We start from the raw sequence: 13490 nt of genomic DNA, 5'->3' as shown, positions 1-13490 counted from the left end.
CTTCTTACTGGAATATCCCGAATCAGTTGACAAGATTATTAGAGTGAAGTTCCATTTCGACAAATCTGACTCTCGATGGCGAAATTGATAGGTTTTATGTGTCATACACACACTTCTCAACCTCTTGTCTTACAAGTACAAAAATATCATTATACAGGGCTGGTAGCGATCACTGCTGTCAGAAATAGTGATTTTAGTGACCATGTTGAATAAATAAGTGACCAAATAGTGACTTATAGTTGTAAAAATAGTGACTAAAAAGTTACCTAAGAGAAGGCGCATCAAATAAATGTTTGATGTTTTAGACTTATTCAATTATTATCTCATAAACACTTATGTACGATATGAACCTTTAAAACGAAAGATTCAATAGAAAGTTTATAATCAAGCCCACGGTATCTAATAACTTCAAAAGTCTGGAAAACCGGGTATCCTCAGGAATTTTTTTGTTTCCTTAAAATACCTGGAAGTCTCAAAGAATTTAAAAAAATTCTTACTAAGGATATTTTAAATAAAATAATGAATTTTAAAATACAACCATTTAATTTTTCTCGTTATTTTCATTCACACTTTGAACTTTAAAAATTCACAGTGGATTAATCTTCAGTAAGAATTTTTTTATAAAAAAATAATATATTTTTTTGGTTTCTGAAGTTTCCGAAGTTTTTCTAAATTTATGGAACTTTTATGCTCTCTCAATTTTCATGGAATAAGAACGAAATAATTAATATAGTTCTATGATTTTCACTGAAGTTCTCAAGCTTTTTTTGAAGTTCATAAAACTTCCCTAAAATTATGGACACTAATTTAAAACTTCTCTAAAATTATGGACACTAATTTAAAACTTCTTCAATAGTCTAGACTTTCCTAAACGATTACTGAATTTCTTTAAAGTTCTCTAGACTGCCCTGAATTTATCAGTATTTTTTAAGAACCCGCAACTTTACTGAAATTAATTAATTTGCCTTGAAATGTCAAAAATGTTCCTTAAGTATTATAACAATGATTAACACTCGCTTTTCCCTGAACTTATCTATGCTTACTTGAAATTCTCTAAATTTGTTAATAATCCAGCAAATTTTCTGATATAAATTCATAATTCCCTGACGCCTCTGACGTTTTACGATCAATCATAGAATTCTTGGAATACCCTATAATTTCACGGAACTCCTTGTAAGTCGCTGCAAATTTGCTTAAGTTAATGGGATTATTCTGAAGCTATCTGATCGTCCTCGAAATACTCGGAACTTCGCTGAATATCATTAAACTATCTAAAAATATCTAAATTTAGTTCTCTGGAATTTTTTCTCACTTTTTTTAATTAATGGAACATTGTTGATGTTATCTAATCAACTTAGCTCAGTTTTCGCATTTTTTTAAGTTCTTGAAATCTACATGATACAACACCTTTAAAATACTCTCACGTTTTCCGTATGTTCATAAAATTTCCAGGAATTCTTTCGGAGCTATGCTAAAGATTTCGAAAATTCACAGAGTTTCTCGAAACTTCTTTAAGGTTTCTAATATTTCTTGCAATTATTTAAACTGCCCTTTGATTCTCTGACCTGTCTTGATGTTTTCGAAGCTTCCATAAAGCTCTTAGTTCTATTGAAGATCTTAGTTCTGCTCGGAAATAAATAGAATTCCCGTAAACACCTTTAAATATCCCTGAAATTCTCTGGAATTCTGAAATATTTCTGAAGTTTTCATAAATTCTCTGAAGGTCCTAGTACTTCCCTGAAATTCGCGGAACATCTTAAGGGTTCTCGATTTGTTTTTTCAGCACATCATGGAACTATCTTGAATTTATCTAAAATTTACGATTATAGAGTTTTAATCTATCTAGCTTTTCTGAGATGCTTCGAACTTCTTTTAAATTTCCACAATACCCCTCAAGTTTTCTAAATTTCTCAAGTTCGCTTGACACCTGTGAAGTTCTCTGAAATTCTAGGAACTTCATAAAAGTTCCTAAAAAGTCTCGGATGCTAAAAGAACCCTACCACAGGAGTTTGGTAAAGGAGAAGATTAACCCGATTTGTGCCTTCCTCAAAATTGACCTATGCCCGCTTTCTACTCTCTATATACAATTGCACACTGCCGTACTCCAACGGAACTAACAACTCTATACTTTCATCTCCTAATCTATCGTATAAAATGAATACTTTAAGTCTGATATGTGTCGTTAAACATCTTCAACTATGTAAATCTTTAACTTCACGCATGGAGTTATACAAACATAATTAGTTAAAGTAATTAAACTGCCTTGAAGTTCTTTTGTAGTTTGAGAAACTAGCCAGAGGCTCACAATACTTTTCATCAACTTTTTTGGACTTCCTAAAGTTCCCGAACGATCATGGATCTTCTCTAAAGTTTTAACAAATCGAAACTTCGTTAAATTTTTTTGTAATATCTTCAATGTTAACGGAGGTTCTCTGTTCTTTCCTGAAATTCTGGAAAAAGTTTTGGCAGTTCTCATGAAGCTTGTTGTACTGCCATGAATTTAAGTGAACTGTCCTAAACATGTTTAAGCTTCCGTAAACTTCTGAGCTTATGTGAAGATCTCAATAATTTTATTAACATCTGAACTCCCCCTGAACTTTCCCTTATTTTTGGAGGTCTAACTTCTTTGAAATGCTCCCGCATTTTGCTAATGATTATGAAAGTTCCGGAAGTTTTCGGATCTTCTCTTAAGTTCAATAGGCTTCTATGAAGTTCTGGAAAAGTTTATGGAGATCTCTTCACTTCTGTGAGGTTTCCAATTTTTTTCTGAAATTCCTGGAACTTCTTTAAGCTCCCGTAATTTTATTAGAATCAAAACAAAATAATCAATATAGGGGAAATGGATGTAATGTCGGCCTAAATGCTGCTAATGTGGGCCCATACATAAATTCAGCAATCGACTAAATTTTCAATAGCGACCAAAATATTCATTAGTACCGTCACAATGACGCGTTCATCTAGACAAAATTGATAAATAGCAGATTTTTAACGATTGGCCCAATCTTAGATCTATAGGCCAACATTAGCGCCATTTCCCCTAGTTCTATGATTTTCACTAAAGTTCTCAATATTTTTCTGATTTGATTTTCAAGAGGAACTGCCATATCGACATATTAAAATATATATTCTAAATTCCCTGACGTCCCTGATCCAAAAATAATAGAATTCTTAGAATACCCCATAATTCCACGGAATTCCTTGCAGGTCGCTTCAAATTTGCTTAAGTTAATGGGATTATTCTGAAGCTATCTGATCGTCCTCGAAGTACTCGGAACTTCGCAGAATATTATGAAACTATCTGAATTTTAAGTTCTCTTGAATTTCTTGAAGATATTTATCGCTGCTTGCTAAAATTGCTCTCATTTTTTTAATCAATGGAACTTCGTTGATATTCTCTAAATTTTCGCATTTTTTCGAATTCGCATTCTTTTATTATTATAGTCACTTTAACACTCTTGGGTCATTCGTGACTTGTCCGGGGGTGATATTTGAACTCGTGACTTTGGGGTGAGAGGTATAGATGTTAACCACTACGCCGGGGTCACCCCCTTTTAAAGTTCTAAATATCTCCATGATATAACACCCTTAAAATACTCTCACGTTTTCCGGATGTTCATATAATTTTTATCACTTTCCAAAAGTTCTATCGGAGCTTTGCCGAAGATTCCGGAACTCTACAATTTTCTTGAAATTATTTGAACTGTCCTTTGATTCTCTGATCTGTCTTGATATTCTCGAAGCTTCCCTAAAGCTCTCAAATCTATTGCAGATAAATTTCCTTAAAATTCTTTGGACTTCTATGAAGTTCCTGAAATATTTCTGAAGTTTTCATAAATTCTTTGATGGTCTCTGTACTTCCCTAAAATTCTCGAAACATCTTCTCATTTTTTCTTAATTTACGATTGCAGATATTTCAACTGCTCCAAAACGTCTGAACTAAAGTCATGGGAACTGCTCTTAAGATCTGAAATTCTCCAAAGATCTCTAGATCTAGCTTTTCTGAGGTGGTTAGAACTTTTTTTAAATTTGCACAATACCCCTCAAGGCTTCTATATTTTTCAAGTTTGCTTAACACCTGTGATGTGCTCTGAAATTCTAGGAACTTCATAAAAGTTCCTGAAAATTTTCGGATGTTAAAATAAACGATTTGAGGATCTTGAAGCTTCCACTGAGTTCCCCATAATTTCAGTGTGTTGACTTCCCTTATTTTACCGTAGTTTGTTTATGGAGTTTCACTGAAATTCTCAGCATTTCCATTCATTCCTCAGAACTTCTTCAAAGTTCCTACAATTGTTGTGTGAAGTTAATGGGACTGCAATGAAGATCTCTAATGTTTCATAAAGTTAATTACGAACTTGAAATAAATCAATTTTTTTTTAACTAGTTCGTTTATTTACTAGGCTCAGTCGTGTGTGACACTTTGCGGAGCCAAAATCAGTAATGTTTGAATTTACATTTTAAATAGCAGTAGTTTTAGGTTAGTATTGGGTACCAATTACTCGTGGCGGGCTCGAGGTTAATGGGTAACAATTTCGATTGGAAGGAGCTAGGTAGGAAACAGGTTTCTGAAGCCTCCTTCAGATACTACTCTCGGACGGTTGACCAAATCTTGGCTGGGCAGGGGCAAGTAGCACAGGAACAGGAGGATAATAAGACTGGGACACAATGGCTGGAAAATGTTTGGAAAGGAGGGGATGGTCACATCAAACTCTAACATCAGACAAACAAAGGAATTCGTAGATCGCTTGCATGTAGGGAATATCACGTGTTCCCAATACATCTCTTACTTCACGGAAGGGTTGTCTACCTCGGGCCACTAGGGTATCCAATAGTTGTGCTCTGGAGGCGTCATTACCCGGGCAATACCAAACTGCGTGATCGATGTCATCATAACCGGTTCTGCACCTACATAATTTGCTGTCAACGAGGTTTATTCTATAGAGATGTGCGTCTAGCGAGTAGTGGTTGGACATAAGTCTTGACATCACACGAATGAATCCTCGACTTACATCCAGACCTTTGAACCACGCTCTCGAAGAAATATTTGGAATTATGGAATGTAACCACCGCCCAAGAGAATTACTTGTCCAATCGTTTTGCCAACTTAAAAGATAACTCTGACGTACTAATGGGAAAAATTCATCGTGTGAAATTCTTCTATCATAAATCTCGCCTTGTTGTGCGCCCACCTTTGCGAGATAGTCTGCCTGAGGGGACCAAAACAACCTTGTTTCATCGACCGAATAGCCTCAATCGAACTGAGACTATCCGAGAAGATGAAGTAATGGTCTATGGGCATATCGGAAATCATCCCCAATGCGAAGTTGATTGCTGCTAGCTCAGCAACATAAACGGAACAAGGTTCCTGAAGTTTCCGAAAGGCGGTTGAGTATTCATTGAAGAGGCCGAAGCCAGTGGATCCATCAATGCGTGATTCATCAGTGAAAAATCTTCTATTGCAATTGACTTGTTGGTACTTTTCAGCAAAAATACGGGGAATTGAGATAGGTCGAAGTTGATCTGGAACTCCTTGAATAGCATGTTTCATGGAGAGATCATAGTCAATGGGGGAATTGTAGTTAGTAAAGCATACACGAAAGGGGTTATAGCAAGGAAGGCTAATATCCGATGACATATAATTAAGATAGATTCGCACGAATCTAGACTGGATGCTCAATTCGAGCATTTCTTCGAAGTTTTCGATCACAAGGTTGTTACTGACACTACATTTAATCAATATTCTTGATGAGAGCTCCCAGAAACGGTTCTGCAGGGGTTTTACTCCCGCTAGAACCTCTAGGCTCATATTGTGTGTTGAATGCATACAGCCAAGGGCAATACGTAAACAACGATATTGAATACGTTCCAATTTGATTAGGTGGCTTTTTCTTGCCGAGAGGAAGCAAAAAGAGCCATACTCAAGAACTGAAAGAATAGTCGTTTTATATAGTTTAATGAGGTCTTCCCCGGGTGAGCACTTTGAAAATTTTCAATATCTGGAACATGTACATGGAATACGAAACTACAAGACATTGAATATTTTTAGATCTTGGACTTACTCAAATTAAGTACGTTTTTTTTAACTTTATTAAACTGAGAAATTAAGTAAGTGCTAAACTTCAACATTCAATGGATTTCATTATAAAGTTGTTTCTTTAAAACTTACTGCCATGTCTTAAAAACGTTTGGGTAAATTTCTGTTGTTTTTGATCTTCCAGAAAAAAGTATATTTTGAACGCATTTTAAAAATATCTTTCTTATTATAAGCCTTGAATTTATCCGTTAAAGTTTTGGAAAAACCTGGAAAACTCAGGAAATTTTATTTATAAAAATGAGTAGACCCCCTGTAGATAGAGAAAGACGATCAAACGTCACAAAGCAAAGAATGATCAATCTTGAAATAAATTCACGATAAAAAAGTGGAAAATAGTGACTGATTACAAGAAAAAGTGACTTTAGTGACTTGACCTTAAAAAAGAGCAGAGGAATTTGTACCTGGCCGGAAACGTGGAGCGTTTCCTACCTGTCGCTTGGAACGAGATTGTAGGATCGCTTTGCGAGTCTTACATTCCCAAAAATTGGATTTGTGGTTTTCACCACAATTTGAACATTTAAATTTCTTAGGATCTTCCTTCACAGGACAGTCGTCCTTTGCGTGAGAGGAATCACCACAATTCATGCATTTAGCTGGCATGTTGCAATTTTTAGTTCCGTGAACCCATCCCTGGCACTTACGGCACTGGGTGAGGTTTTGAAAATTTCCTCCAGTCTTCCTGAAGTGTTCCCACTTCACTCGGACATGGAGCATAAGGCTAGCTTTTGACGTAGGACTACGTCTTTGATTTCTATATGGGGGTACACTTTGTGAAAACCGAAAATGGAACATGTAACAAATTAAGAAAGAATTTGAACGTTAATAACTTAGCTACCCCTGGTCCAATTTCAATAATTTTATCATTAATCATCATTATCATCATCAACAATGCTTCCGAATGTTGATTTTTAACAAGAAACTATTGAAAAACTGGTAAACGTCCAGCATTGTCCAAAAGCGTCGAATTAACTAACAAATCCACCAATGACCTACATGCATATGCTGCTTCCCCAGCACAGTCATCAGAGAGTAGTAAGTAGACGAAACAAGTCGAGGTGGCATTCGCCTCCGATCCTCGGGCGCGTGCAAAGAGTTAGGATGGAATTGCGTAATATTTTGCACACTCATCGCCATATTCAGAACCAAACGCAAATTCTTCGAGATAACTACCATCCGTCGTCTGTTAAATCATCACCAACTTTGGCAACAAAACGGCTCATTTAAGAGCCACCAAGCTAATTACAGTAAAGAGTAGGAATAGAATTCATCTGCCTGTTTGTCCATATTCAGAACCAACGACCACACAAAATGCTCATGTAATCAAACTGGAAGCAGGGGTACAAATTATTTTGATCAACCTTGATCAACTTTGAATCGCCACGGCCGGATATTTTCGATGGAAGAAGCAACAATCTAGCATCTAATTTGACGAAGACGGTAGGAAACATTGTTGAAACAGAGTTATTTACGAATGAGAGTTTCGATGAAGAGAATCGATCAATGTAGATAGGACCTATTGAAAAGTGACGCGAGATTTGTTTTCCGTACTGAGCTCCAATGCTACCGACGCCAGGGAGGCAGCGCCCACACCTGGACCCTACATAGCGACCCATCAACTCATGAACAGGGGACCAACGGCTTTACTTCCCGAAGGAAGGCGTGATCAGAGATGTTATGCCTTAGAACATGCCGGTGGCGCCGACTGAGATTGGACCCAGGCCTGCTAAGGTGAGAGGTAATCACGCTAACCACCGGCGCCGATATCTTTCAAGGTGATATCACGGCAAATGACATCGACCCAAATTTGAGTTTAGTTATCTCAGAAATAAGAAATAAAGTGCAGGAACTCAGCGATGAGTAAATTTGCCAGGTTTTTCCAGGATTTTCCAGGGAAAAATTCCCGGATTTGAGAAAAGTAAAGATTGGATTCACTCAGTCTATTGGTACTACTCCGAGACTGAATAAAATTTTCGTAAATTTCCTCATTTTTTTCCACAGGAAACCATGAGACAAATTTACTCATCGCTGAGTTCCTGCATTTTTGGCGATTATGAGTGAATTAAACTCAAATTTGGGTCGTTCTCATTCGTCGTGTACGCAAAAGGAAAAGAGCCAGTGTCGCTACTTGATAGCAAACTACTCCTAATGGGAGGAGTCTTTGTAGCTTTTAAACCACTTGGTTGCACATCATTCTGCTTTAACCTGAAAAGATATAAAAGAGCGCTGCTGTATGACATTAGCTCATTTTCGCTTCGAACGGCGTGGTGAACAGCAATAGTAGTAGTAGAAAAGGGGGTGGCTAATCCACTCCTTCACACCTAATAAGCATCCATTGACTGGTCGTGGCAAAGGAGGAAAAGGTCTGTTAAAAGAGACGCCAAGCGTCATCGCAAAGTTCTTCGAGATAACCGCCATCGGTCGTCTGGCTCGCCGTGGTGGTGTAGAACGTATCTCCGGTCTGATCTACGAGGTGTGCTGAAGGTGTTCCTGGAAAATGAGGTCCGTGGTGCTGTCACCTACACTAAACACGAGAAGCGTAAGTGGCCTAGGATGTCCTCATGAATAAAACTGCTCTTTTCAGGGCCATCAAGCTTACATCAGTAAAGAGTTGGAATATAATTTATCTGTGCTTGTTTGTCCATATTCAGAACCACAAGCCCCCAACGACCACACAAAATGCTCTCCAGAGTTGTAATCTTGTAAGTTTGGTTAACTTGGAAGCAGGGGAGCAAGTGATTTTGATTGATTCTCTTAATCAACTCTCTCTTTGAAAAAGATTACTACAAATTTGGTACGCCTACAATTCAAGAACGGAAAAAGTTGAGATAATAGATAATTGATCAATTAAAAGAACTAAATGCTCTTCACATTTATTCCGTCCACTAGCGGTCCTACGTCAAGCTTCCGTTCGTACCCCTAGACACAGACCCTTCTACTTTTTCTAAGGCCTTAAGGTTGTTTAGTTCACTAGACTTGAATTGAAAATCATTAGAAATCCCGTTGCGCGAATCACCAGGACGGGATTTCATTTTCATTTTGATTACTTGGAGTGGCACAACTCCAAGTAATTTTGCCAGTTCATCTTTGATCTGATCTAGGGATTCACCACTGAGCAGGCATGACAACCTTGAACACACGTTCAGTTTTGGTGTCGTAAGTAAAAAATTTGTGCTGCTTCTCAGTAAGATACTTGAGAAGACATTTAAATTCGTCCAAGGTTTCAGCCAATACACGGCAACCACCCCGACGTCCAATTTGTAGTGAAAATTTTACTTTCACGAAGTTGAAAAGTTCCATGCGAAGAGCATGGAAATCGGAAGTGGTTATCACAATAGGGGGAATCTTTACCTTCTTGGCATTAAGCCGGGAAAGTTTACTAGAACTTTTCTTGGATGATGGATCATTCTCATCATCCTTGAACAAATCTAATTGATTACGCAAATTAATTTCATCAGAAGGGGGGTCAAGAGTTTGCCCCTTTCTTTTGCGCTTAGGCATATGGCGGCAGTAAATTTTTATCCAAATCGACTTCCAAGCATATTACTATAAGAATCTGAAGGATCGAAGAGGAATTTTCCAAATCGATATCAAAGAAGGATTACCTCGGGTAGGGTCCGAACAAGGATCGAAGAGGAATAAGAGTTGAACAAGGTAGAAATTTGACAGGTTGAGCACTGAAAAGTGCTGTTTAAATTTGTTGTAGCTTTAGGTAGCAGTAATACTTCCTTCAGCAAAAAGCAAATAGATCCGCACGGCAAGAGAGCACGAAGAATGATCAATCTGGAAATAAATTCACGCTAAAAAAGTTGAAAATAGTGACTGATTGCAAGAAAAAGAGACTTTTTAGTGACTGGCGTGAAAAAAGTGATCAATTCACTAAAAAGTGGCTCACTACCAGCCCTGCAATCAATCCATCCATTTGTTTTTGGTGACAATCAGAGGGTATTAAATCAAATACCTGAAAATTACAGGGAATTTTATTTAGCCAAATGAGTAGACACACCATGTAGATAGATAAAGACGATTAAACGTAAAAAATTCTATAGAAGCACAACACCTTCGAATTGTTCGAAAATTAGATCAAAATGTAGACATCGATTGGATTACCAGATCCCACACACTGAAAGAAGAATGAACAATCTTGAAATACATTCACACACTAGGAAAAGTGGCGTCAGTGACTTGGCCTTAAAAAAGGAAAAAAGACAATGTCACTAAAAAGAGAGACCAGTTGTATTTGCGATGAGGTAATTAGTCGGAAAACAGAACAGTTATGAACGACACAAATCTGTCTCGCCTGCCGCTGGTCTCGATTTTTTGTGTTATGCGAAAATTTACAGTTTGCCCCACCACATTTCAGTTTGCTTTGGTTTTTGGTAGGCGCCGATTAAAAATGCTAAACTTTCAAATGTAATGCAGTCAACCAGTACTTATACCATCACTGATTTGCTCGCGCAAGCGAACGAAGTGTAAAATTCCCATGCTTGAATGTGACAATTTTTGTATGTTAGTTGAAATTGGAGTATTGGAGGAAGCTTGCACCTACATTTAAAGTGGGACATAATTGTCTATCCTCTGCACATCCTATCTCCATATGAAATTCCGGTTATGTGTGGGCGGCAGACACAGCAATACAAACAAGGGGAAAACATAAAATATAAAAGTAATAAAATTCGGACGCAAATAACCACAATCGCATCCAATCGGTTAACAAGCAATAAGAACACAAAGTACACCAGCTTACCCCTGTCATTTCTCCATCGTTTATATTTGGCGTCGATGATTGGCTCGGTCGCGTTGGATACTGCAAATAATTAATTAAGAGAAACGAGGGAGAAAAAAAAACTTGCATAAGTAGAATGCATTAAATTTGCGAGCGCTTCACACCTTCCCGTCGCTCGTTTGCTTTTTCGATTTGCGCGATGCATGAAACAGAAGGTCGTTAATGAAAACCTAATTAAGAATTAAAAATTATGAAGTGTGCAAGCGAGTGTGCGATTATGTAAAACAGAAAAATGAAAACGAATGGAAAATATATTTAAATGTAACAATTTTTCGATTATCGTGAAAAGTGCCAGAACTGCAAAACCGGACACGTTCCAAAACCCAACAACGCGAAACCGCATCAAAATGTGCCCCAGTTTATACCAAGCTAGTTGCAACTGACCGACCAAACATGCGACAGAACAATGCACTGCAACCGCCTGCACACGGCGTGGACCACAATAGAGCACCAAAACCCAACCGGCCCCAACAATGATGATGATGATGGTGATGATGACGACGACGGCGACGGCGCGGTCAGGACAGAAATCGATTTAGTGCAAAATTAAAAACAACATAACGTCACGCCAACACCCACTACTGTCGGCCGATTGCTGCGCAGAGCAGATACTAGCATACTTTGTGGGTCCCAACGAACGGGAGGAAAAAGCCCAGAGAATGTGTGGAGACGCCGCGGGACCAAGGGAACGAAAAAGTCCAACGTTCACCGACCGCAAAATAAATGTTATTGCTTAATTTGATTGCAAATGCATCGGATAGATGAAAGGATTATTCAATTAAACTGACATCAATTCCAATTTTGAAACATTAACTTGGCAGAAGCGGTAGGGAGGCAGAATGTTGGAGGGTTTCGTCCGGCGAGGGATAGATCGAATCGGACTACACGGCAGGACACGTCCGTCAGGAGTATCAAAATGTGTGTTGCGAGAGTCCTGTGTGCGATTTTCAGTAGCACGCAACGATAATCCATCACACGGGAATCGACCCCGAATGTGGACATCATTAATTTTGAACAGCTTCGGTTCGGTCAATCCGTACCTGACGACCGTTGGCATCGATTCTGAATTTAGAATCCTCTAACCAAACATATGAATCGGAGGAATTTTAAGATCAACGAAGATCGGCATTTCTAGATCCATTTGTGCATGAGGATTTCCACTTAGTTTATAAAATTATTTAACATGTTGTTAACAATAGAATCTGTATATGGAGTGATTTATTACAGATTCTGTATTCTCCGGTTGGGTGTACCAAGATCCAAGAATTCTTCGTCCTTTGTTGCGTAACCATTATTTTCGTTACTGATACATTAATATGTCGATTTAGTGTGGATAGCGACTGTCAATGGCCAATCGCTATCATTACGAAATGTTCACCAAGCGAAAATTACGCTATCGTGGCAGTTTGGAAAAGACAGCTCTAGACATTTTCCCAGTCCGCCTTGCAAATTCCATTGATATAATCATATCCGACCTTCTTTTTGTTGGTACATCCTTCACCTAAAGGAAAAAAATCAAAATACTATTCGTAGCATTCTTCCCCTCATTAAAGCAACCGCGTTATCCTACCGCACCACCATTGCCTCACAAAAAAAAGGATAAATCGGGTGAAAGAAAAGCGAACAAGAGAATTCAACCCGAACCGAAAACAAAAACAAAACAAAACAAAAATGTAGAGCACTGGATCAGCTGATTTGTAGTTTACGAGAGTCGAGTTTGTTTTTGCATGCATACATTCATTTTAATCTATATGCACACACATTCGCCGTACATAGCTACGTCGAAGAGGACGGAAACGCTTCTATTTTCACTCTCGATTCCGTTCAAATTCATGCCGGCGACGACGACGACGACGACGACCAAATTGATCGTTGGGTTCGGGGTTGGGTTGGCACGCGGGAGAAAGGATTCCAAAATTTGGCAATTTCAATACAAATGAATGCACGTGGGAGCCGGCCAGCCGGTTTCTCCTAAACCCCGAGAATTGGATCAGTCCGAAATGAAATATTGGCGGTTACAGCGCCAAAAGGCACGGGTGGTGGGCAAGGAAACAACATAGAAGCGAGATTTATATCGTTTTCACTTTCAATGGGCCAACTTTGCGGAACGCGATGTCGTCGTCGTTCCGTTCCTTTTTTGTGTTCGTCACAACTCTACAACCCAGTAACCGTAACAGAAGCGGCGGCAACCCACTTACGGCTCCAGCACGCATACGTCGGTCGTCATCGTCGTTGGGATGGTGGATGGTATTTCGTAGAAAATGCTTGCCTTCCATTCCCGATGATATATTGGATTTTATGTACCCACCAAGCGCCACGGTGCGGCAGCATAGAGAGAAAGAGAGAGGGAGAGTAACGACCGTGCAATCGTACGGCTTCATGAATAACACACAGATACACGCCAGGAGGCGGAGGCGCATTGCTGATCTACATTGTTCCGACGGTACGGAAGCCCTCACAAATGTCGAGCGGATGCGCTGCACTATGTGTTTTGAAATGTGAAATCCCATCCCTGTAGGAGCGAACCCCCTGCTCTGTCAAATAGCGCAATGTACGGATCAACGGTCCTTGACTACCGCGTTTTTGCAGTTCGTTCGAAACTGCAAGCTTTGA

General features: G+C 38.7%; 1 protein-coding gene across 9 annotated transcripts in view; it reads right to left on the bottom strand.

The window, feature by feature from the left end:
* The window catches only part of LOC135717486 (trithorax group protein osa-like), a 508226-nt gene that overhangs the window by 332404 nt on the left and 162332 nt on the right, over window positions 1–13490 (bottom strand). For 8 of the 9 annotated variants that reach the window (XM_065239592.1, XM_065239638.1, XM_065239608.1 and 5 more), the window contains exon 5: window positions 10839–10898. The exons of the other annotated variant lie outside the window; for it this stretch is intronic. In XM_065239592.1, the coding sequence (XP_065095664.1) occupies window positions 10839–10898 (60 nt within the window). The remainder of the gene's footprint in view (window positions 1–10838; window positions 10899–13490) is intronic. 9 annotated transcript variants of the gene reach the window in all.

This window comes from Ochlerotatus camptorhynchus, unplaced genomic scaffold (assembly GCF_037179485.1).
Source record: "Ochlerotatus camptorhynchus isolate MF236.1 unplaced genomic scaffold, CSIRO-AGI_Acam_v1.1 ptg000006l, whole genome shotgun sequence".
Lineage (NCBI taxonomy): Eukaryota > Metazoa > Arthropoda > Insecta > Diptera > Culicidae > Ochlerotatus > Ochlerotatus camptorhynchus.
Note: the sequence above shows the minus strand (reverse complement) of the source record. Positions and strands in the feature narration are given on the sequence as shown.